Genomic DNA, 25,160 nt, shown 5'->3' on the forward strand with positions numbered 1-25,160 from the left:
AATATAGACTAAATGGCACAGTTTGAAGAGTGTGTAAGGACAGAGGGACCTGGGGGTTCATGTGCATAGATCTTCGAAGGTGGCAGGACATATTGAGAGAGTAACTAGCAAAGCTTCTGGAATCTTAGGCTTCATAAATAGAGGCATAGAGTACAAAAGCAGGGAAGTTATGCCTTTGTAAAGCTCTGGTTAGGCCACAACCAGAATATTGCATCCAGTTCTGGTAACCAACCTTCAGGAAGGATGAGAAGGTCCTTGAGAGGGTGCAGAGGAGATTTACCAGAATGGTTCCAGGGATGAGGGATTTTAGCTACAAGGTTAGGTTGGAGAAGCAGGGTTTGTTCTCCTTGGAGCAAAGGAGATTGAAGGGAGATTTGATAAAGGTGTACAAGTTTTAGATATAAGATAGACAAAGAAAAACTGTTCCCATTAGCTGCTGGTACAAGGACTAGGGGACACAGATTGAAATATTTGGGCAAGAGATGCAGGGGAAATGTGAGGAAGAACCTTTTTACGAACCGAGTGGTAATGACCTGCAATTTGTTGTCTGAGGTTGGTGAAAATGGAGAATAATTTCAAAAGGAAATTGGATGGACACTTGAGGGAAATAAACTTGCAGGGCTACAGGGATAGAACAGGGGAATGGACTGATTGGATTGCTCCATAGAGAGCCGGTATAGACTTAATGGCCTCCTTCTGTGCCGTTATGACCCTATGGGGTGGGGTGGCAATCAAACGAACTGTTTTGTCCTGGATGTTGTCGAGCTTCTTGAATGTTGGGGCTGCACTCAGACAAGTGGGGAAACGTGAACTTCCCAAATCCAAAGCCACAAGCACCTCTTCTGCACCAACAATACATGTGTGTCCAACATGCAACAGATCTTTTCGTGCTCAAATTTGACTGATTAATCATTATCAAAGACACTGCACCTGAAACTTAATGAATTCGAGGTGACTTCAAACACAAGCACAGCTGAGTTTCAACCCCATGTTCTCTATTATTCCGCTCTGTAACATCACCAGTCTCCATCCCTACCTCAGCACATCTGCCAAAACTAGTAACCATGCCTTTGTCATCTACAGGTTAGAGTATTGCAGTGTTTTTATCGCTGGCATCATATCCTTCACCTTCCATAATCTCCAACTCATCTAAAATTCAGCTGTGGGTATCCAATCCAGCACCAAATCGAATTCGCCCTGTCCTTGTTGGCCTTCATTGGCTACCAGTTCCCAGCTCCTCCAAATGAAATTTCTCATCCTTGTATTCAGATCCATTTAATGGTCTTAATGAAACTTCTTCTAGTCCTACGACCCTCTGAAAACTTTTGTGTTCCTGTAACTCTGGCCTCTTGTGCATTTCCTGCTGCCTTTGCCTTACCATTGGCAGTCGCACCTTCAGTCATCTAGGCCCTAATCTCTGCAATTCCCTCCCTGATGCCCTCTACTTTACCACCTCCTTCTTCTTTTAAGATCCTTTTTAAAACTCGGCTTTCTTGCCAAACTTTTAGTCACTGTTCCTAATATCTTCTCTTTTAGCTCATTGTTGATTTTTGTATGCTTACACTTTTGTGATGTACCTTGGGGTGTTTTGCTACGTGAAATAGGCAATTTAAAAATGCAAGTTGTTGTCATATCCACTCAGTATCCTAAACAACATGAAGAGCATTCAGCAAGTTCTGGCTTTTTACTGAACCCTCTGCATTTGAAATGTCTCAAAAGTGGTTCACATTGATGAATTAATGCTGATGTGCAATAACTGCTGTTACGACCAGGTGAGAAAGGTGTCTAGGGCTCTTTTACTTTCTTCACCTGGTCTTATTGTATCAGGGTTTAATTTTAAACACACTGTGTTTTGAGCTCCCCCTTTGTGAATCCTTGTTCACAGCTTTCCAATTATAAGGCAAAGAAATTAGCACACCAGGCTTTCTCAGGTTTAAGAAAGGAAAGTGAAATTTACATAACCTTAAACTTAAACTCTAATATGGTTAATGCCTAGGGATATACAACGCGCTCACGCTAGCATGCACACGCGATACACGCATGTAAATAGGGACAGAAAGCAGAAGAAAAAAAAAATGGAGGGGTTTGAGGCAGTCTCGAAAGGGGGTTTCTTGCTACTGTTTCTTTGTTTCCAGCTCATCGTAGAGTCCTTGATTGTAGACAGCTCTTACTTTTCGTTGGGGCCCAGTATTCTTCTTGAGCCTTGTTCACTGTAGGAGACTTTTCTCTCTCTTGGGGTTCACATGTCTTCAGTGGTTTCTGAAGCTGGTGAGAGCGAGATGAGAGCAGACAGGAGAGAGGTGTTCTCAGTCCAGGAGAAAAGTGCTTTCTGATTTCTTTCCCTGTTGGAAGTTCAAATTCAAAAAAAAAAGTCCAACAGTCAATCAGTCAGTCACATGGCTAAAACTGGTCTGACCACTTTTCTGTGTATTGAGGACGCAATGACTTTCTTTCCAGTCAGGGGCTTGCAATTTTAAGTTTCAATATTCATGTGGTGAAATAATGTGTGCCTCAGTCTTGGCAGATGGGGCATTTGCCTGACACCTCCACACCCAGGGGAATGAAATGCGATTTGAGGAAAAAACTGCGCATTTCATTACAGGGTTTGAGAGAAATATGAGATACAGAAAGAAAAACCATGCATTTCTCTCATTCATTTCCATTCATTCACCAATCCTAAAGCTTATTAAAAATGGCCTTTTCTGGGTGCCAGTACTGTTTTAATTTCCCCTTTTTTCCCTGGAGAGTTGTTAGTGGGTGGGTCTATCCTGAACTCTGAGTCATGCAAAGACTTTTGACTTCAGGGTTCCCTTTTCCTCTAACTGTGGGGGAGGAGTCTTTGTTACTCTCCCCTTTGTTCTTTGGGACACTCCTCCCTGCAGGTATTTCTGCAAACTTGGCTGCACGCTCCTGTGGCACTTCAACTAAGTGAAGCATCACCCTCACGGTTTCTGTGCTCCCCAGAGGTGTCTCTTTGTCTCTGCATGTTCCTGTAAATGTTGTTAGCAACTCTGGTGGGGTGCTTCTCGAGTCTGCATTTACATAGGAGGATGTGGGGTCTAACTTTTCACATTTCCCAGGGTTGGTTGACCGGACAGCAGGGGTTTTCATGCGGGATTCTTCCCAGATTTCCTTTAACCTGCCCTCTTGATCACATTTCCCCTTCTCTTTGCCAGCCATGTGCCTGCCTGTCCCCGATTATTCTTGTTGGGGTTCCCTTACAGTTCACCAGCCCTCCACTGGAGGGTCCTCCTAACACCGATACAGGCCTTAGGGTTGCAGGTTTCACTGTAGGTTAGTGTTTCCCCTCAACCTGGCACATGTGGCAACTCCTGCAGTACTCTACCTCATCTTTGGAGTTTTTGGCCAGTCAAACTGCTGTCTTATGCGGGCTTTTGTCTTTTGTATACTGGCATGTCCAGCTACTGTAGCCTCTTGGACCCTTCTTAATATTTCTCCCCAGTACCTCTGTGGCACCACTAACTGGTGAGCTACCGTCCAATCCTTGCCTTCAGGTCTGTGAGGAGAACTCTGTTTTCTCATCAGTACCTCATTCTTTAAATATTAGCAATCAGCGACTCCCTCTGCTTCAATTTCAGACTGGGCAGCCTATGCTAACTCTCGTATTGCTGGATCGGCTGGCTGAGACTGACCTACCATTTAATTCATTCCCTGGGCCTCCTAACTTTCTAAAGAAGTCTCAGACAGGCAGACCTCATGGTCATTTGCCTGCAGTACCAATGCATCTCCTCTGGGGAAGCTGGTTTGATCATGGCCTGATCCACTTCACATTCAGGGACTCTGCAGGAGACCGTCTCCTGCCACTGAGCTGTCTCTCTGACCTCCTGCGGTCTTTCTTTCACAGCTGGGGGGGGCTACCACCTTCACCCCTGCCAGAACATTACCGAGGAGCAACCCCGTCCACAGGCAAAGAACAAAGAACAGTACAGCACAGGAACAGGCCATTCGGCCCTCCAAGCCTGCGCCAATCTTGATGCCTGTCTAAACTAAAACCTTCTGCACTTCCTGGGACAGTATCCCTCTATTCCCATCCTATTCATGTATTTGTCAAGATGCCTTCGTCGCTATCGTACCTGCTTCCACCACCTCCCCCGGCAGCAAGTTCCAGGCACTCACCACCCTCTGTGTAAAGAACTTGCCTCGCACATCCCCTCTAAACTTTGCCCCTCTCACCTTAAACCTATGTCCCCTAGTAACTGACTCTTCCACCCTAGGAAAAAGCTTCTGACTATCCACTCTGTCCATGCCGCTCATAACTTTGTAAACCTCTATCATGTCGCGCCTCCACCTCCGTCGTTCCAGTGAAAACAACCCGAGTTTATCCAACCTCTCCTCATAGCTAATGCCCTCCAGACCAGGCAACATCCTGGTAAACCTCTTCTGTACCCTCTCCAAAGCCTCCACGTCCTTTTGGTAGTGTGGCGACCAGAATTGCACGCAATATTCTAAGTGTGGCCTAACTAAAGTTCTGTACAGCTGCAGCATGACTTGCTAATTTTTATACTCTATGCCCCGACCGATGAAGGCAAGCATGCCGTATGCCTTCTTGACTACCTTATCCACCTGCGTTGCCACTTTCAGTGACCTGTAGACCTGTACGCCCAGATCTCTCTGCCTGTCAATACTCCTAAGGGTTCTGCCATTTACTGTATACTTCCCGCCTGCATTAGATCTTCCAAAATGCATTACCTCACATTTGTCCGTATTAAACTCCATCTGCCATTTCTCTGCCCAAATCTCCAACCAATCTATATCCTGCTGTATCCTCTGACAATCCTCATCACTATCCGCAACTCCACCAACCTTTGTGTCGTCCGCAAACTTACTAATCAGACCAGCTACATTTTCCTCCAAATCATTTATATATACTACAAAGAGCAAAGGTCCCAGCATTGATCCCTGCGGAGCACCACTAGTCACATCCCTCCATTCAGAAAAGCACCCTTCCACTGCTACCCTCTGTCTTCTATGACAGAGCCAGTTCTGTATCCATCTTGCCAGCTCACCTCTGATCCCGTGTGACTTCACCTTTTGTACCAGTCTGCCATGAGGGACCTTGTCAAAGGCTTTACTGAAGTCCATATAGATAGCATCCACTGCCCTTCCTTCATCAATCATCATCTTCACTTCCTCAAAAAACTCAATCAAATTAGTGAGACACGACCTCCCCTTCACAAAACCATGCTGTCTCTCGCTAATAAGTTTGTTTGTTTCCAAATGGGAGTAAATCCTGTCCCGAATAATCCTCTCTAACAGTTTCCCTACCACTGATGTAAGGTTCACCGTCCTATAATTTCCTGGATTATCCTTGCTACCCTTCTTAAACAAAGGAACAACATTGGCTATTCTCCAGTCCACTGGGACCTCACCTGTAGCCAATGAGGATGCAAAGATTTCTGTCAAGGCCCCAGCAATTTCTTCCCTTGCCTCCCTCAGTATTCTGGGGTCGATCCCATCAGGCCCTGGGGACTTATCTACCTTAATGCTTTGCAAGACATCCAACACCTCCTCCTTTTTGATAATGAGATGACTGAGACTATCTACACTCCCTTCCCTAGGCTCATCATCCACCAAGTCCTTCTCTTTGGTGAATACTGATGCAAAGTACTCATTTAGTACCTCGCCCATTTCCTCTGGCTTCACACATAGATTCCCTTCTCTGTCCTTGAGCGGGCCAACCCTTTCCCTAGTTACCCTCTTGCTCTTTATATACGTATAAAAAGCCTTGGGATTTTCCTTAATCCTGATTGCCAATGACTTTTCATGACCCCTTTTAGCCCTCCTGACTCCTTGCTTAAGTTAGCAAACTAAGGACAATCCCTACAGTCGCTGGTCCGGAAACTAAGTCACACTCCAGGTGCACCCGGTGTACAGGTACAGGCATGCACTGCCCTCCAATACCATTCACTACCATTTTGGTGTTCAGTGCACTCTCTGGGGGAAAGGTCAGGCCTTTTCCTAGTTAAAGGGATCTAGTGGCCTCTGTGTCCCTGAGAATTAATATGGGTTTGCTTCCCCCACTCAAGGGATATGGAGTTACTTTCCCTTCAAATACAAAACCCTGATAACCTTCAGGAATCCTATTAACTTTTCCTGCACTGGCCATGGTAAGCTTCCTGGGTTGCACTCTTTACTGCAGTTAAAGCCACAGCTTGTTCCGCGTTTTCCATCAGGCCTTCGTCTTCATTGAGCGGGGGTGCCCTGATTAACCCCACCGGTTTCCCCTTTAGTTTCCAGCAGTCAGCTTTTAAATGCCCTACCTTATTACAATGGAAGCACACAGGTCTCCGGGTCTCACTCTTGCTCACAGTACCTTCCTTTTTGGCTGGAGGAGGGGCCCCTGTGTCTCCTGCTTTCCTTTCTCTTCCAGGATTGCCTGGGCTTCAATCACCTTCCCACCCTTTGTCCTTTTCGGATTTGTGGGGGTGATGGGAAAGGTTCTCCCCTGGGAAACCGACTTATAAATTAAAGCAAATTCATCAGCCAGAACAGCTGCTTGCCGAGCCCCCTGAACCCGCTTTTCCTCTACCTGGGTTGTTATTGAGAGTGGGAGAGAGTGTTTAAATTTCTCTAACAGAATTACTTCTCTGAGAGTCTCAAAGCTGAGCTGTATTTTTAAAGCCTTCAGCCACTGGTCAAAAGCCAGCTGCTTGCTTGCTTTCAAACTCCAGCTAAGTTTGATTAGCTTGTTTTTTAAGGTTTCTAAATTTTTGGCGTTCGGCTTCGGGTACTAATTTATATGCCCCGAGGATAGCATTTTTGGTCAGTTCATAATTTGATGATCTGTCATCTGGCAACAGCGAATAAACCTTTTCCGGTTATTTTGCTTTGCATTAAAAGAGACCAGGTCTCAGCTGGCCATTTTGGCTACCTTGCCAGTTTCTCAAAAGACACAAAAAACATTTCCACATCTTCCTCTTTGAACTTTGGAATTAATTGAGCGAGTTTTAGCAATTTTGTACCCAGCCCTGAATTGTGCTCCTCCATAATGGCCATGCTTTCACTTGGGTTACTCTGTTGCCCCCAGTTAACTCAAGCCGCTTCAGCTCTTTCTCTCCGCGTTCCTTCCAAAATATTCTTTCTCTCTTTCTCCTCTCTCTTGTTCCTTCTCCTGCCTTTCATTTTCTTCACATTCCTTTTGGAAGGCTCTCTCTCTTCCCGTTCCTTCTGGAAAGCTCTCTCTCTCTTCTTCTCCTCAAATTCCAGTTTCCTCTGTTCCAGTTGTATCTTTGCTAACAATACCCTGTTGGATTCTGCTTCTAAGCCTGTTTCTACCTCTTCAGACTCTAGGGAAAAATGGTTGGCCACTAGCCTTAGGAGTACAGATTTCCTCGACTTGCTATGTACAGTGATCCCACACTCCTCAGCCATTTTTCTCAACTCCTCCATGGACAGTGCTTTTAACTTATCCAAAGTTACTTCACCCTGGCTTGGAGAGCTACTAGCTTCATTTGCAAACATGTTAGTATTCAATCACACACAACCACAAGAAAACCTGTATTGAAATTTGCTCTTTTTGATTGGGAACAATTTCGTCTGTGGGTAAAATTCCGGATGCTAGCACCCAAATTTCTGTTATGACCAGGTGAGAAAGGTGTCTAGGGGTCTTTTACTGTCTTCACCTGGTCTTATTGTAACAGGGTTTAATTTTAAACACGCTGTGTTTTGAGCTCCCCCTTTGTGAATCCTTGTTCACAGCTTTCCAATTATAAGGCAAAGAAATTAGCACACCAGGCTTTCTCAGGTTTAAAGAAGGAAAGTGAAATTTATTAAACCTTAAACTTAAACTCTAATACAGTTAATGCCTACGGATATACGACGTGCCCATGCTAGCATGCACATGCGATACACACATGCAAATAGGGACAGAAAAGAACAGAAGACAAGAAAAATGGAGAGGTTTGAGGCAGTCTCTAAAGGGGGTTTCTTGTTGCTGCTTCTGTGTTTCCAGCTCACCGTAGAGTCCTTGATTGTAGACAGCTCTTACTTTTCGATGGGGCCCAGTATTCTTCTTAAACCTTGTTCACTGAAGGAGACTTTTCTCTCTCTTGAGATTGATATATCTTCAATGGTTTCCGAAGCTGGTGAGAGCAAGATAAGAGCAGACAAGAGAGAGATGTTCTTCGTCTGGGGAAAAGTGTTTTCTGACTTCTTTCCCTGTTGGAAGTTCAAATTCAATAAAACTCCAGTCAGTCAGGTGACTAAAACTGGTCAGACCACTTCTGTGTATTGAGGAAGCAACGAATGGGTCCCCTTGTTCCAACACTGTCTGTTACAATGCAAATGTCTTTCCAGTCAGGGCTTGCAATTTTAAGTTGTAATGTTCATGTGGCAAAATAATGCGTGCCTCAGTCTTGGTAGGTGGGGGGTTTGCCTGACACTGTTTTTTACAAAGACAAAGCTGTAACATTCCCAGTGAACATTTTCTACCTTCCTTACTTTGGAATTATATTTTAAATGCTTTTAGAACCCAATTGTGTCACACTGAATGTTTCTAACACGTTATTGTTCAGAAAAAGAGCCTTAAAAATGCAGGGAACAGTCACTGAAATGCATGTTCAGTAGTCACTGCTGAGGCCACAACTGCAGCTTCTGATCATTGTCTTAGTTTCATTATTTACCACAGCCACAGTCAGTGGGAATGCTTATTTTCAAACTGAGTGTAGGTAGGAAATAACTTGTGTGTGGCAATATTTACAATTTCGCCCTCTAAGCAAATAACAGAAGTGAAAGCCACCGTAATAACCTTTTCATCAGGTGCACAGTTAATGTTGCTAGTTTCAATTTGGAAGCTACACGATGAATTCATACAAGACTCACTTAATTTCTTTGCTGACACTAATAATTGATCCATCCATTGCTGTATAATACCCAGCAGGAAAGTGGATAGATTGTAGCCGCATATAAAAGACAGCAATGAAAAAAAGGAACTGTAGCAAATGTTAATTGTTTAATTTCAATATGTTACTTTTAATTCCACTTTAAAAGCTCTGTTAATGATGACCAGTTCAAAATATACACTTAAAATCTGTCCCTAGCAATTTCTCACCTGACTTGAATCATAGTGTAGCTAAGGTTTTATACATTAGTACGTAGCTGGTGTTAGTATAAAATCCAAATATGCTGGACATTCACAGAAGTTTAAATTACCTGCTAGAATCAGTGATGCTTTGGGAATCACCCTGTGCAATGTTTTTACGGAAGTGGTTTCTGACCATTAGATAAATTAAAATTGTACATTCTTATTAATATTCGAATACAATTTTTATTATATTTTAAATTTGTGATTTTGAAATCCAAACCATACTAGCATCTGATGGCTCTTAGACATGAATAGAAACACAGCAGCAAAGGAAAGGCTCAACTTTGAGGATCTTGAGTTATAAGGCTGGAAATGACAATAATAACGGAACAAGCTACTTAACCTTCTTATGGAATTTCTCTATCCATTTTTTAAACAGCAGTTAACCTGGTTATTTGAAATAGTCTGATTCCTATGTTAAAATAAATAGAGGAATGTCATACGAATGCATTAAACACCAATCCGCTACTATTGCTGGTTATTATATCGGGTCTGCATTTGACTTCACAGCTGCAGTTCATAAATATCATTTAAAAAATGCTTACCTATATCTGTATATCAGGCACAAACAGAAACTTACTTGCAGAGTGAATTCTTTCAATCCAGAAACTTAGAACTGAGCTGGTTTCCTGAGTCAGAAAATGAGCAGTGCTTAGCTTTGTTTACAAAAGCAAGATAATACAACCAGATGCAGTGTTCAGAGTTTACAGAATAATCTTCTAATTTCTAATTTCACGTCTTTCTTCAGCATCCAGTTGGTTCATCACAGTTCCATCCAGAAGTCAACTAAGGAGCTTCGGAACATGTCGAAGAATCGGGAGGCAGCTTGGCCCCTCTCCACACTGCCAGTGTTTAACCCAGTAACTGGTGAGATCGTGCCACCCCTTCACCATTCAGATAACTGTGACACCTCCAACATGCCTCTCATGCAGACGCAACAGTGAGTGTTTATTTGATACCACATTATTAGATGGTACAGAATATTTTTTCTCCTCCGTAATGCAACAGAGCTCAACGAAATTGGAGTATTTGTATTTCTTACAGAGAACAGTCAGCACATGAATAACTTTAACGTTATGCAGTGATGTTTACATAAGATTACAATGGATATATGGCACAGAAACAGGCCATTCTGCCCAACTAGTCCATGCCAGTGTTTATGCTCCACTTGAGCCTCCTCCCATCTTTCTTCATCTTAATTTATCATCATAATCCTCTATTCCCTTCTCTCTCATATGCTTGTCAAACTTACCCTTAAATGCATTTATACTGTTCGCTTCAATCACTCCCTGCAGTAGTGAGTTCCACATTTTCACCACATTTTGAGTAAAGAAGTTTCTTCTGAATTCCCTATTGGATTTATTGGTGACTGTTATACTGATGGCCTCCAGTCATGCTTTACTCCACAAGAGGAAACATTCCCCATCCACTGCATCAAAACCTTTCGTTGTTTAAAGATCTCTAATAAATCACCCCTCAGCCTTTTTTCAGGAGAAAAGAGACCTAGCCTGTCAATCCTTTCCTGATTTGTATACCCATGCATTTCTGGTATCATCCTTGTAAATCCTCTCTAGTACCTCTATATCCTTTCTATGGTATGCGATCAGAACTGCTCGCAGTACTCCAAATGTGGTGTAACCAAGGCTCGACACAGTTTTAGCATAACCACCCTACTTTTCAATTCTGTTCCTCTAGAAATAAAACCTAGTGCTTAGTTTGCTGTTTTTATGATCTTGCTAACCTGTGGCACAACTTTTCGTAATTGTTATGTTTGTACTTGGAGATCCCTTTGTTCCTCTACCCAGCCTGGACTTGTACCTTTCAAGTAATATGTGACCTCCCTATTCTTCCTACCAAATTCATTTGCAAATTATTTGCCCATTTTGCAAGTTTATTAATGTCCTCCTGTAATTTGTTGCAGTCCTCCTCCGTGTTGACTATCCTTCACAATTTGATGTCATCCTCAAATTTAGAAATTGTGTTTTTGATTCCAAAGTCCAAATTGGTAACGTAAATTATGAACAGCAGTGGTCCTAGCACTGATCCTTGTGGAACACCATTTCTCACCTTCTGTCACTCTGAATAATTACCCTTTACTTCCATTCTCTGCTTTCTGTCTTGATGCCAGCTCGCCTTTAGTTAGGGATTCCATTATTTTTCCTGCCACTGATGTTAAACTGGCTAGTCTATAATTCCCTGGGCATGTTCTGTTCCCTCTTCTTAAATATAGGAATTACTTTAGCTATCCACCAGTCTTCTGGCACTACATCTTTTTCCAACAAATTATTAAATATGTTTAGTAATGCCTTTGCTATCTCTTCCCCAGGTTTATGCAATCCCTGCAGACCAAGGGATCTTTGAGTTTGTTGTGTTTATTTGATACATCCCCTTTGTTTTAAATACACTTATCTCATCATTCAGTGTGATGTCTGCCTGTTCTAACTTCCCTTTAAACACCAAAGTGAAATCATTATTTAATGTATAGCATCATAATGGCACCGAAGGAGACCATTCAGCCCATCAAATCTATGCCTGCTGTCTATAAAGCAGTCCAATCAGTCGCAGTCCCAGGCTGTATCCCCTAAGCCATATAAGTTTATTTCCTTCAAGTGCCCATCCAATTTCCTTTTGAAATCATTCACTGTCTCCGCTTCCACCACCTGCGTAGGCACCAAATTCCAGGTCATTACCACTCGGTTCGTAAAAAAGTTCTTCCTCACATTCCTCCCTGCATCTCTTGTCCAAAAACCTAAATCTGTGTCCCCTAGTCCTTGAACCAGCAGCTAATGGAAACAGCTTTTCCTTGTCTATCATATCTAAACCTGTCATAATCTTGTACACCTCTATCAAATCTCCCCTCAATCTCCTTTGGTCCAAGAACAACCCCAGCTTCTCCAACCTAACCTTGTAGCTAAAATCCCTCATCCTAGAACCATTCTGGTAAATCTCCTCTGCACCCCCTCGAGGACCCTCACATCCTTCCTAAAGTGTGGCGACCAGAACTGGACACAATACTCCAGTTATGGCCTAACCAGCGCTTTATAAAGGTTCTGCATAACTTCTCTGCTTTTGCACTCCATACCTTTTATTTATGAAGCCCAAGATCCCACATGCGTTGCTAACTACTCTCTCAATGCATCCTGCCATCTTTAAAGATCTATATAAACACCAGGTCCCTCTGTCCCCATATGCTCTCTAGAACTGTATCATTTAGTCTATATTGCCTCTCCCTATCCCTTTAGCCAAAATGTATCACCTCAGATTTCAATGCATTAAATTCTATCTGCCACTTGTCTGCCCATTCTGCAGCCTATCTATGCCCTGTTGTAGTTGATTGGTATCATCCTCACTGTCTGCCACACTTCCAAGTTTGGTATCATCAGCAAATTTATAAATTTTACTTCATATTCCAATATCCAAGTCATTTATGTATATAAAAAAAAGCAGTGGTCCGAGCAATGAACCTTAGGGAACACTGCTGTCTACCGTCCTCCAGTCTGAAAAACAATCCTTTACCACGACTCACTGTTTTCTGTCCTCAAGTCATTTTTTTTTTTCCAAAGCATCACTGACCATCCTTTTCCATGATCCTCAGTTTTGGTAACCAGCCTTTTATGTGTTACTTGGTTCTTTTGGGCCTCCTTATCTCGAGAGACAATGGATACGCGCCTGGAGGTGGTCAGTGGTTTGTGAAGCAGCGCCTGGAGTGGCTATAAAGGCCAATTCTGGAGTGACAGGCTCTTCCACAGGTGCTGCAGAGAAATTTGTTTGTTGGGGCTGTTGCACAGTTGGCTCTCCCCTTGCGCCTCTGTCTTTTTTCCTGCCAACTACTAAGTCTCTTCGACTCGCCACAATTTAGCCCTGTCTTTATGGCTGCCCGCCAGCTCTGGCGAATGCTGGCAACTGACTCCCACGACTTGTGATCAATGTCACACGATTTCATGTCGCGTTTGCAGACGTCTTTATAACGGAGACATGGACGGCCGGTGGGTCTGATACCAGTGGCGAGCTCGCTGTACAATGTGTCTTTGGGGATCCTGCCATCTTCCATGCGGCTCACATGGCCAAGCCATCTCAAGCGCCGCTGACTCAGTAGTGTGTATAAGCTGGGGATGTTGGCCGCTTCAAGGACTTCTGTGTTGGAGATATAGTCCTGCCACCTGATGCCAAGTATTCTCCGAAGGCAGCGAAGATGGAATGAATTGAGACGTCGCTCTTGGCTGGCATACGTTGTCCAGGCCTCGCTGCCGTAGAGCAAGGTACTGAGGACACAGGCCTGATACACTCGGACTTTTGTGTTCCGTGTCAGTGCGCCATTTTCCCACACTCTCTTGGCCAGTCTGAACATAGCAGTGGAAGCCTTACCCATGCGCTTGTTGATTTCTGCATCTAGAGACAGGTTACTGGTGATAGTTGAGCCTAGGTAGGTGAACTCTTGAACCACTTCCAGAGCGTGGTCGCCAATATTGATGGATGGAGCATTTCTGACATCCTGCCCCATGATGTTCGTTTTCTTGAGGCTGATGGTTAGGCCAAATTCATTGCAGGCAGACGCAAACCTGTCGATGAGACTCTGCAGGCATTCTTCAGTGTGAGATGTTAAAGCAGCATCGTCAGCAAAGAGGAGTTCTCTGATGAGGACTTTCCGTACTTTGGACTTCGCTCTTAGACGGGCAAGGTTGAACAACCTGCCCCCTGATCTTGTGTGGAGGAAAATTCCTTCTTCAGAGGATTTGAACGCATGTGAAAGCAGCAGGGAGAAGAAAATCCCAAAAAGTGTGGGTGCGAGAACACAGCCCTGTTTCACACCACTCAGGATAGGAAAGGGCTCTGATGAGGAGCCACCATGTTGAATTGTGCCTTTCATATTGTCATGGAATGAGGTGATGATACTTAGTAGCTTTGGTGGACATCCGATCTTTTCTAGTAGTCTGAAGAGACCACGTTACTTGGTACTTTTCTTAAAATCCATGCGGACAACACCCATTGCTTTCTGCTTATCAACCTTCTCTGTTACTTCATCAAGAAAATCAGTTAGATTAGTTAAGCATGATTTGCCTTTTACAAATCCATGCTGGCTCTCCCTAATTAACTCAAACATCTCCAAGTGCCTGTTGATTTTTTTTCCCATGGATTATTGTTTCTAAAACCTTACCTACCGCAGATGTTAAACTGTCTGGCCTGTAGTGTCCTAGGCCCAACCATCTTCAGCTGCTCCATCAATAACCACTGAATAAATTCAGTAGTGGGGATGTTTGCTGCTGATTGCGCAATGTTCAGCACCTTTTGCGACTCCTCAGATACTGAAGTAGTCTGTATCCAGATGCAGAAAGACCTGGACAACATCCAAGCTTGGGTTGGTAAGTGGTAAGCAACATTCGTACCACACAGATGCCAGGCAGTGACCATCTTAAACAAAAGAGAATCTAACCATTTCCCCTTAATGTTCAATGGCATTGCCATCGCTGAATCCCCCGCTATCCTGAGGGTTACCATTGACCAGATACTGAATTGGATCAGCCACGTAAATACCGTCGCAACAAGAGCAGGTCAGAGGCTGGGAATTTTGCGGTGAGCAACTCACCTCTTGATTCCCCAATGCCTGTCCACCATCCATAAGGCACAAGTCAGGAGTGTATTGGAATACTCTACACTTGTCTGGATGGGCACAGCTTCAACAACACTCAAGCAGCTTGACACCATCCAGGACAAAGCAGCCCGCTTGATTGGCACCCCATTTACCACCTTCAACATTCACTTCCTCCACCACCGATGCACATTGGCAGCATTTCCAAGATGCATCTCAGCAACTCACCAAGACCCCTTAGCACCTTCTAAACCCACGACCTCTACCACCTGGAAGGACAAGGGCAGCAGGTGCATGGAAACACCACCACCTGCAAGTTCCCCTCCAAGTCACACACATCCTTTTGCGAGGAGCAGCCTTGACAGAACGAGGTGCGGAGCGGACTTTCAGCTGAGCAGTCAATTTCACCTTGACAGAACGAGGTGCGGAGCGGACTTTCAGCTGAGCGGTCAATTTCAGTAAGTTACAAGTTAATCCCTTTTTTGTTTCGGAGGACCGGGGACTGCTGGGTAGGGGAAAACTATTTATTTGGGCAGTGGCAGTACCCGAGACACTACACGTGTAGTGTCTCCCACCCACCCTCCTCCTCTCTCCTCTAACCAAAAAAAAAAGGACTCTAGTGTGTTGATAAGGTAAGCTTTTTATTTAAAAAGTTCAGTCCGTCGGATTGCTAAGCGAACAAATTTTGACTTTTTTTTTCGTTTGGTTTTTCAGTAGATTTATTGGGAATCTAGAATAGTGGGAATGGAGGTAAAGGCAGTTGTATGTTCCTCCTGCAGAATGTGGGAGGTAGGGGTCGCCAAGAGTGTCCCTGCTGACTGCATCTGCGGGAAGTGCACCCAACTCCAGCTCCTCGCAGACCGCGTTAGGGAACTGGAGCTGGAGCTGGATGAACTTCGGATCATTCGGGAGGCGGAGGGGATTATTGACAGGAGTTATAGGGAGGCAGTCACACCTCAGGTAAAAGAAGTAGGTAGATGGGTTACCGTCAGGGGAAGGAAAGGGAACCAGCAGGCAGTGCAGGGATCCCCTGTGGCCGTTTCCCTCAACAGCAGGTATACCGTTTTGGATACTGTTGGGGGGGACGACTTACCAGGGGTAAGCAATGGGGTGCAGGTCTCTGGCACAGAGTCTGTCCCTGTTGCTCAGAAGGGAAAAGGGAAGAGGAGCAGAGCATTAGTCATTGGGGACTCCATAGTTAGGGGAACAGATAGGAGGTTCTGTGGGAACGAGAGAGACTCACGGTTGGTGTGTTGCCTCCCAGGTGCCAGGGTACGTGATGTCTCCGATCGTGTTTTTGGGATCCTTAAGGGGGAGGGGGAGCACCCCCAAGTCGTGGTCCACATAGGCACCAACGACATAGGTAGGAAGAGAGATGGGGATTTAAGGCAGAAATTCAGGGAGCTAGGGTGGAAGCTTAGAGCGAGAACAACCAGAGTTGTTATCTCTGGGTTGTTGCCTGTGCCACGTGCTAGCGAAGAGAGGAATAGGGAGAGAGAGGAGTTGAACACGTGGCTGCAGGGATGGTGTAGGAGGGAGGGTTTTGGTTTCCTGGATAATTGGGGCTCTTTCTGGGGTAGGTGGGACCTCTACAAACAGGATGGTCTTCACCTGAACCAGAGGGGTACCAATATCCTGGGGGGGAGATTTGTTAGTGCTCTTCGGGGGGGTTTAAACTAAATCAGCAGGGGAATGGGAACCTAAATTGTAGTTCCAGTGTACAGGCTGTTGAGAGTAGTGAGGTAGGGGATAAGGTTACAGGGACGCAAGAGGGCACTGGCAAGCAAGAACTTGGTTTAAAGTGTGTCTACTTCAACGCCAGGAGCATCCGGAATAAGGTGGGTGAGCTTGCAGCATGGGTTGGTACCTGGGATCCTGATGTTGTGGCCATTTCAGAGACATGGGTAGAGCAGGGGCAGGAATGGATGTTGCAGGTTCCGGGATTTAGATGTTTCAGTAAGAACAGAGAAGAGGGTAAAAGAGGGGGGGGGTGTGGCATTGTTAATCAAGGAAAGTATTACAGCGGCAGAAAGGACGTTTGAGGACTCGTCTACTGAGGTAGTATGGGCCGAGGTTAGAAACAGGAGAGGAGAGGTCACCCTGTTGGGAGTTTTCTATAGACCTCCGAATAGTTCCAGAGATGTAGAGGAAAGGATAGCGAAGATGATTCTCGACAGGAGCGAGAGTAACAGGGTAGTGGTTATGGGGGACTTTAACTTTCCAAATATTGACTGGAAATACTATAGTTCGAGTACTTTAGATGGGTCTGTTTTTGTCCAGTGTGTGCAGGAGGGTTTTCTGACACAGTATGTGGACAGGCCAACCAGGGGCGATGCCACATTGGATTTGGTACTGGGTAATGAACCCGGCCAGGTGTTCGATTTAGATGTAGGTGAGCACTTTGGCGATAGTGATCACAATTCGGTTAGGTTTACCTTAGCGATGGGCAGGGACAGGTATATACCGCAGGGCAAGAATTATAGCTGGGGGAAAGGAAATTATGACGCGATTAGGCAAGATTTAGGATGTATAGGATGGGGAAGGAAACTGCAGGGGATGGGCACAAACGAAATGTGGAGCTTATTCAAGGAGCAGCTAATGCGTGTCCTTGATAAGTATGTACCTGTCAGGCAGGGAGGAAGTTGTCGAGCGAGGGAGCCGTGGTTTACTCAAGAAGTTGAAGCGCTTGTCAAGAGGAAGAGGGCGGCTTATGTTAGGATGAGACGTGAAGGCTCAGTTAGGGCGCTTGAGAGTTACAAGCTAGCCAGGAAGGATCTAAAGGGAGGGCTAAGAAGAGCAAGGAGAGGACACGAGAAGTCATTGGCGGATAGGATCAAAGAAAACCCTAAGGCTTTCTATAGGTATATCAGGAATAAACGAATGATAAGAGTTAGAACAGGGCCAATCAAGGATAGTAGTGGGAAGTTGTGTGCGGAATCAGAGGAGATAGGGGAAGCGTTAAATGAATATTTTTCGTCAGTATTTACAGTAGAAAAAGAAAATGTTGCCGAGGGGATTACTGAGATACAGCCTACTAGGCTAGATGGGATTGAGATTCACAAGGAGGAGGTGTTAGCAATTTTGGAAAGAGTGAAAATAGATAAGTCCCCTGGGCCAGATGGGATTTATCCTAGGATTCTCCGGGAAGCCAGGGAGGAGATTGCAGAGCCGTTGTTGTTGATCTTTAAGTCGTCATTGTCGACAGGAGTAGTGCCGGAGGACTGGAGGATAGCAAATGTTGTCCCCTTGTTCAAGAAGGGGAGTAGAGACAGCCCTGGTAATTATAGACCTGTGAGCCTTACTTCGGTTGTGGGTAAAATGTTGGAAAAGGTTATAAGAGACAGGATTTATAATCATCTTGAAAAGAATAAGTTCATTTGCGATAGTCAGCACGGTTTTGTGAAAGGTAGGTCGTGCCTCACAAACCTTATTGAGTTTTTCGAGAAGGTGACCAAACAGGTGGATGAGGGTAAAGCCGTGGATGTGGTGTATATGGATTTCAGTAAGGCGTTTGATAAGGTTCCCCACGGTAGGCTATTGCAGAAAATACGGAAGTATGGGGTTGAAGGTGATTTAGAGCTTTGGATCAGAAATTGGCTAGCTGAAAGAAGACAGAGGGTGGTGGTTGATGGCAAATGTTCATCCTGGAGTTTAGTTACTAGTGGTGTACCGCAAGGTTCTGTTTTGGGGCCACTGCTGTTTGTCATTTTTATAAATGACCTGGATGAGGGTGTAGAAGGGTGGGTTAGTAAATTTGCGGATGACACGAAGGTCGGTGGAGTTGTGGATAGTGTCGAAGGGTGTTGTAGGGTACAGAGGGACATAGATAGGCTGCAGAGCTGGGCTGAGAGATGGCAAATGGAGTTTAATGCGGAGAAGTGTGAGGTGATTCACTTTGGAAGGAGTAACAGCAATGCAGAGTACTGGGCTAATGGGAAGATTCTTGGTAGTGTAGATGAGCAGAGAGATCTTGGTATCCAGGTACATAAATCCCTGAAAGTTGCTACCCAGGTTAATAGGGCTGTTAAGAAGGCATATGGTGTGTTAGCCTTTATTAGTAGGGGGATCGAGTTTCGGAGCCACGAGGTCATGATGCAGCTGTCCAAAACTCTGGTGAGGCCGCACCTGGAGTATTGCGTGCAGTTCTGGTCACCGCATTATAGGAAGGATGTCGAAGCTTTGGAAAGGGTGCAGAGGAGATTTACTAGGATGTTGCCTGGTATGGAAGGAAGGTCTTACGAGGAAAGGCTGAGGGACTTGGGGTTGTTTTCGTTAGAGAGAAGGAGGAGGAGAGGTGACTTAATAGAGACATACAAGATAATCAGAGGGTTAGATAGGGTGGATAGTGAGAGTCTTTTTCCTCGGATGAGGATGGCAAACACGAGGGGACATAGCTTTAAGTTGAGGGGTGAAAGATATAGGACAGATGTCAGAGGTAGTTTCTTTACGCAGAGAGTAGTAGGGGCGTGGAACGCCCTGCCTGCAACATTAGTAGACTCGCCAACTTTAAGGGCATTTAAGTGGTCATTGGATAGACATATGGATGTAAATGGAATAGTGTAGGTCAGATGATCGGCGCAACATCGAGGGCCGAAGGGCCTGTACTGCGCTGTAATATTCTAATTCTAAAAAAAAAAATTCCTGACCTGGAACTATATTGCCATCCCTTCACTGTTGCTGGGTCAAAATCCTGGAACTCCCTTCCTAACAGCACTGTTGGTGTAGCTACACCCCAAGGACTGCAGTGGTTTAAGAAGACAGCTCACCACCACCTTCTCTAGGGCAATTAGGGATGGGCAAAAATGCTGGCCGAGCCAATGATGCCCATATACCACGAACGAATAAACAAAAAGTTACTGAATGTCCTTGCACCCTTTCTTGAATAAGGGTATCATGTTTTCCACTCTCCAATCCTCTGGCACCTCCCCTGTATCTAGGGCAGATTGGAAGATCCTCTTTCTTAGTAAACATTAATACTAAGTGCGCATTAAGTATTCTAGCCGTGCCCTGTGCCTTTAAGCATGTATAACCCTCTTTATCCCGAATAGGCCCCAACCCACCACTTATAACCCGGTTACTATTTACATGCTGGTAGGAGATTTTTGGGTTCCCTTTTATGTTAACTGCCAGTCTGTTTTCATATTCTCTCTTTTTCAGTCTTGTTTTCCTCTTCACTTCCCCTCTTAACTTCGTGGGCTGAATTTTACCAGCCCCTCAACGCCGCGGATTGTGGCGCAGGGGCCGGTAAAATGCAGCGGGGAGAGGCCAAGAGGCCACAACGACCCACGATGTCGAAAAGGGCCTCCCGCATATTACCAGCCGCGGGGAGGGCCTCAGTGCAGTGGGCCCTTCATAATATTCAAATTGACAATAAGAAGATGTAAATGAACTTACCCGCAGGCGGCAGCCGTCCCATGACGATTTTACAGCCACCATTCATACTCTGCGTGCCTTCGGAACTCCGTATCGAGTTCCAAGGCGAGAACCTGGTGGGGAGGGAGGAGGAATAGAATTTTCAGGACGGGAGAGGTGGAGGAGCGGGGTAAACAATCTTTACTGGCTAATGGGGTGGTGGGAAGGGGTTGAGTGTCAAAGCGAAAAGATTTTGGGGGGAAAGTTCTGAATACTATTAAAGGTTTATTATGGGTAGGAAGAATGAGATTAATGTATAATCTACCCATTGTGGGGGTGGGGGAAGTGAATTTATGTTTGAAATGACATTTTAATGTTACATCCTGGAGATCGGGACCTTTAAATTTTAAAATGCTACTCAAGGGCTTAAAGCCCTTTAAAAATGGCGCCCGCGGTGGCGCCGGACGCCGGGGATGTGACGGCCGCCCCCTTACGTCATCGGGGGCAGCCACTCCGCCTCCTCTATTTAAACAAGCCCCTGCGCGTAATATCGCGGGGGGCTCAGGGACGGCACGTCCGCACGGGATGCTTGCTGCTTTTAGAGTGAGCATCCGTGAACCGCAGTGCACGTGTAAATTCAGCCCCGTGTACTTGGCCTGATTTGCGCTTGAAGAATTCACGTGACAGGCATCATACACCATTTTTTGTTTTATTATATTCTTTATCTCTCGTCATCCAAACCTGGCTTTGGTTCCCTTAACATTCGCCCTTGTTGGAATGTACCTAGACTGTACCTGAAACAGCTTCTCCTTGAAGATCACCCATTGTTTCATTATAGATTTTCCTGTCAATCTTTGGTTCCATTTTACTCTGGATATAGCAGACAGTTTGTTCAGCCATTCGCCGCCAGATCTAGCTGGACCACTTAAAACACTACTGGGTCCTGCTTTTGTCTGTCACAAATGCTTACTATTCCAGGATCATCTTGAAATGCAAAAACACCCTTGGCTTCTTTTCTCGACTGAAAACTGTCGTTTTAAACACCTCTCCCCTGTCTCTTCCACCCTCACCTCCAACAATATGTGATAGGAGCTCATGGACTTCTTCGTCACTAAGATCAAGACCATCTGATTAGCTGCCTCTGCCACGTCCCTTCTATTAGCCCACCTGCCATTCTTCTTATAATGCTCCCTTCTGCCCTAGCCCTGAGCTCCCATCTTTCTCAAGTTTCTGTCCTATCTCCCCTCATGCCCTGTTTGAGCTCATCTTGTTTGTGAGACCTCCTGTTCCCTCGATCTTATTCTTACTAAAGTGATGATCCCAATTCCCCTCCTAGTCCCCATGTTTTCCTGGTCCTCATGTTAGCAATATTGTAAATGGTTCTCTCTCTCTCCAGGTGTAGTGTCTCTCTCCACACCCTCCTCAAATAACCAACCCTTGACCCCACTATCCTTGCACTACTGTCCCATCTCCAACCTCCCTTTCCTCCCCAAAGTCCTTGAACGTGTTGTTGCCTTCCAAATCCGTTTGCATCTTTGGAGGGATTCCATATTTGAATCCTTCCAATCAGGTTTCAGCCCTGCCACAGTATAGAAACGGCTCTTATCAGAGTCACTAATGAAATCCTTTATGATTGTGACTCCTGCTCCTAATTTGTATGTTTGTATGACAAAGGTAAACTTTTCCTCTTAGTCCTTCTTGACCTGTCTGCAACCTTAGACATGGTGGACCACACCATCCTCCTCCAATGCCTCTCCATTGTTGTCCAGCTGGGTGGGACTGCTCTCAGCTGGTTCCATTCTTATTTATCTAATTGTAGCCAGAGAATCACTTGCAATGGCTTCTTTTCCTGCTACTGCACCGTTATGTCTGGTGTTCCCCAAACATCTATCCTTTGCCCCCTCCTGTTTCCCAGCTACATAATGCCCCTCGGCGACATCATCTGAAAGTGCAGCATTAGTTTTCTAATATATGCTGATGACATTCAGCTTGACCTCATCACCACTTCACTTCTCGCAACTCCTCCACTGTTGCTAAATTATCAGACAGCTTATCCGACATCCAAACTGGATGAGTAGAAATTTACTCCAATTAAATATTGGGAAGACTGAAGCCATTATTTTCTGTCCCCACTCCAAACTCTGTTCCATAGCTACGGACTCCATTCCTCTCCCTGGAAACTGTCTGAGATTAAGCCAGTCTGTTCGCAACATTGGTGTCACATCTGACCCCGAGATGAGCTTCCGACCTCATTTGCGCCATCATTAAGACTGCCTATTTCCACCTTGGTAACATCGCCTGACTTCACCATGTCTCAGCTCAGGTACTGCTGAAACCCTCATTCATGCCTTCGTTACCTCTAGATTTGACTATTCCAGTGCACTGCTGGCTGGTCTCCCACATGCTACTCTCCATAAACTTGAGGTCATCCAAAACTCTGTTGCTCGTGTCTTAACTCGCACCATGTCCCGTTCCCATATCACCCCTGTGCTTGCTGACCTACATTGGCTCCAAGTCAAGCAACATCTTGATTTTAAAATTCTCATCCTTGTTTTCAAATCCCTGCATGGCCTTGCTCCTCCTCATCTCTGTAATGTCCTCCAGCCCCATAACCCTCTAAGATATTTGCACTGCTCGAATTCTGGCCTCTTGTGCATCCATGACTTTAATTGCTCCACCATTATTGGCCGTGCCTTCAGTTGCCTAGGCTCCAAGCCCTGGAACAACACCCCTATACCTCTCCGCGTTGCTTTCCTCCTTTAATACACTCCTTTAAACCTACCTCTTTGATCAAGCTTTTGTTCATCTGACCGAATTTCTCCTTTTGGGGCTTGGTGTCATACTTTGTGAAGCATCTTGGGACATTTTATTACATTGAAAGCGCTAAATAAATATATGTTGCTGTAATTGTGGCTTCGTTTTGTGCTTTTGTAATTGTAAACTCATTATTTTCAATGTCCAGAAAGAATGGTGAAGCAATTAAAAAAAAAAAAAAGCAAAGCAAATGCAGGTTCAGATATGTAACAAGAACAGTAAAAGGCAGGCCTAGAGATTTTATACTCTGAGTTTACTTGTTTGGAGTGCTGTTTGAATCTGATCATCATGCTTTGAAAAAGAGGTCCATAAGTTAGAAAGGGTACAGAGACAGCATAAACCATGTGTCATGCTAGGCCCCCACCTGCCAAGAATGAGGCACATCAATTTTGTCATGAACGTTGATTTTTAACTGTTGTTGGAGCGAGGAAATGACTTGTTAAACAGATCAGCCGTGGCTGGAGAAAAATATTTACATACTAACAGACGTCGAAGGTGAGGAAGTGCATTCCAGGGCCTGCTAATGATACAATCCACAAGGGCCAGGACTGGTTAGAGCAGCTGGTCACATGACTGCCTGGCTGTTCCAGGGTTTTCTTTTGATCTGGCCACAGAGAGTTTAAACTGAGAGTGTCTGTCTGCTCCTGGACTGAGAAGATCTCTCCTGTCTGCTCCCATCTCTTTCTCACGGAACTCCAAATCCACTGAAGATACATGAACCCCAAGAGAGAAAAGTCTCCTACAATGAAGAAGGTTTAAGAGGAATACTGGGCCACAACGAAAAGCAAGATCTACCTACAGTCAAGGACTCTGCAGTGAACTCGAAGGACCGTAACAAAAACCCCCTTCAAAGATTGCCTCAAACTTTTCCACTTTATTTCTTCTACTTTGTTCTGTCTCTATCTGCATATGTGTATCGAATATGCATACTAGTGTGGGTGCATCATGTATCCTTAGGCGTCCACCGAAGTAGAGTTTAAGTTAAAGTTTAATAAATTTCAACTTTTCTTCTTTAAACCTGAAAAAACCTGTTTGTGCTGGTTTATTTACCTTATAATGGGAAAGTGGCGAACCAGGATTCATCAAGGGGGACCTAAGAACAGTGTGTGTTTAAAATTAAACTCAGTTACGGTAAGACCAGGTGAAGGCTGAGAGGGACCCCTAGATACCTTCCTCACCTGGTCGTAACACATGTTAGACCATGAGGAAAGATTAGAGAAGCTCAAGCTGTACACTGTCAAAAAACAGAGCGGGGGATATGATGCATGTACATGAACTATTTAACAGTGCTGATAAAAATAGATGCAAACTATAAGTTCACTATAAACCAAGAAAGTAAATTTAAATGGATTTCATATATAACTGCTTTACTGAAAGACAGATAAGGTTTGAAGTGGTTTGCCGGTCCAAATAGCAGAGGCAAGAGCATTGGGGTAATTCCAAATGAGTTTGGATGTTGTAATGGAAGAATTAAGGTACTGGTGGGATGAGTGTCAGTGAGCCATTTGCCATTTCTGATCCTTAGACTCAGAGATACAGCACCAAAACAGGCCCTTCGGCCCAACGAGTCCATGCCGACCATCAACCACCCATTTATACTAATCCTACGTTAATCCCATTTTTTCCCCCTCACATCCTCACCTTCCCTCAATTCTCCTACCACACTAGGGGCAGTTTTTACAATGGCCAATTTACCTATCAACCCGCAAGTCTTTGACGTGGGAGGAAACCGGAGCACCCGGAGGAAACCCACGCGGTCACAGGGAGAACTTGCAAACTCCACACAGGCAGTACCCAGAACCGAACCCGGGTCGCTAGAGCTGTAAGGCTGCAGTGCTAGCCACTGTGCCGCCCTTGACTTTTCTTATATCAATTCTCTGCAGAAAGGAAGGAAAATCAGAGGGAAGAATCTTCAGTGGAACTCTCTTGGTGGCTAGCCCAGAGCAGCATTGACAATGGAAAGCAGAATTGTGACAATCTTCTTCTTTCAGATAGAGACGCATAAACCAATGGGGAACAACAAAAGGGGAAACAAATTATATCCTTATAGCCTAGAAAAAAAGTCCAAACTATGATTTAATTACTGTAGCTAAGATTTATTTCAAGTTATCAATGAACCAAATAATTAAAAAAAAACTTTGAAATCCAGTCAGGTGAACAAACTAGAGTGAAAACTTATTGACAGTGCCAGTTCATTGAGCTATAAAATTTTATTAGGATTGGCTGAAATAATTAACTGTTAGTATGAAGTTCCTTATATTTCTAACTGTATGGTCCTGGTAGAGTAAAAGCTGACCGACTTAA

The 25,160-nt window shown here is 44.7% G+C and overlaps 1 protein-coding gene across 2 annotated transcripts in view; it reads left to right on the forward strand.

The window, feature by feature from the left end:
• Positions 1–25,160, forward strand: part of sgce (sarcoglycan, epsilon) — a 125,442-nt gene that overhangs the window by 91,195 nt on the left and 9,087 nt on the right. For both annotated transcript variants that reach the window (XM_068009915.1, XM_068009908.1), the window contains one exon: positions 9,852–10,043. In XM_068009915.1, the coding sequence (XP_067866016.1) occupies positions 9,852–10,043 (192 nt within the window). The remainder of the gene's footprint in view (positions 1–9,851; positions 10,044–25,160) is intronic.

This window comes from Heterodontus francisci, chromosome 2 (assembly GCF_036365525.1).
Source record: "Heterodontus francisci isolate sHetFra1 chromosome 2, sHetFra1.hap1, whole genome shotgun sequence".
NCBI classification, from domain to species: Eukaryota; Metazoa; Chordata; class Chondrichthyes; order Heterodontiformes; family Heterodontidae; genus Heterodontus; species Heterodontus francisci.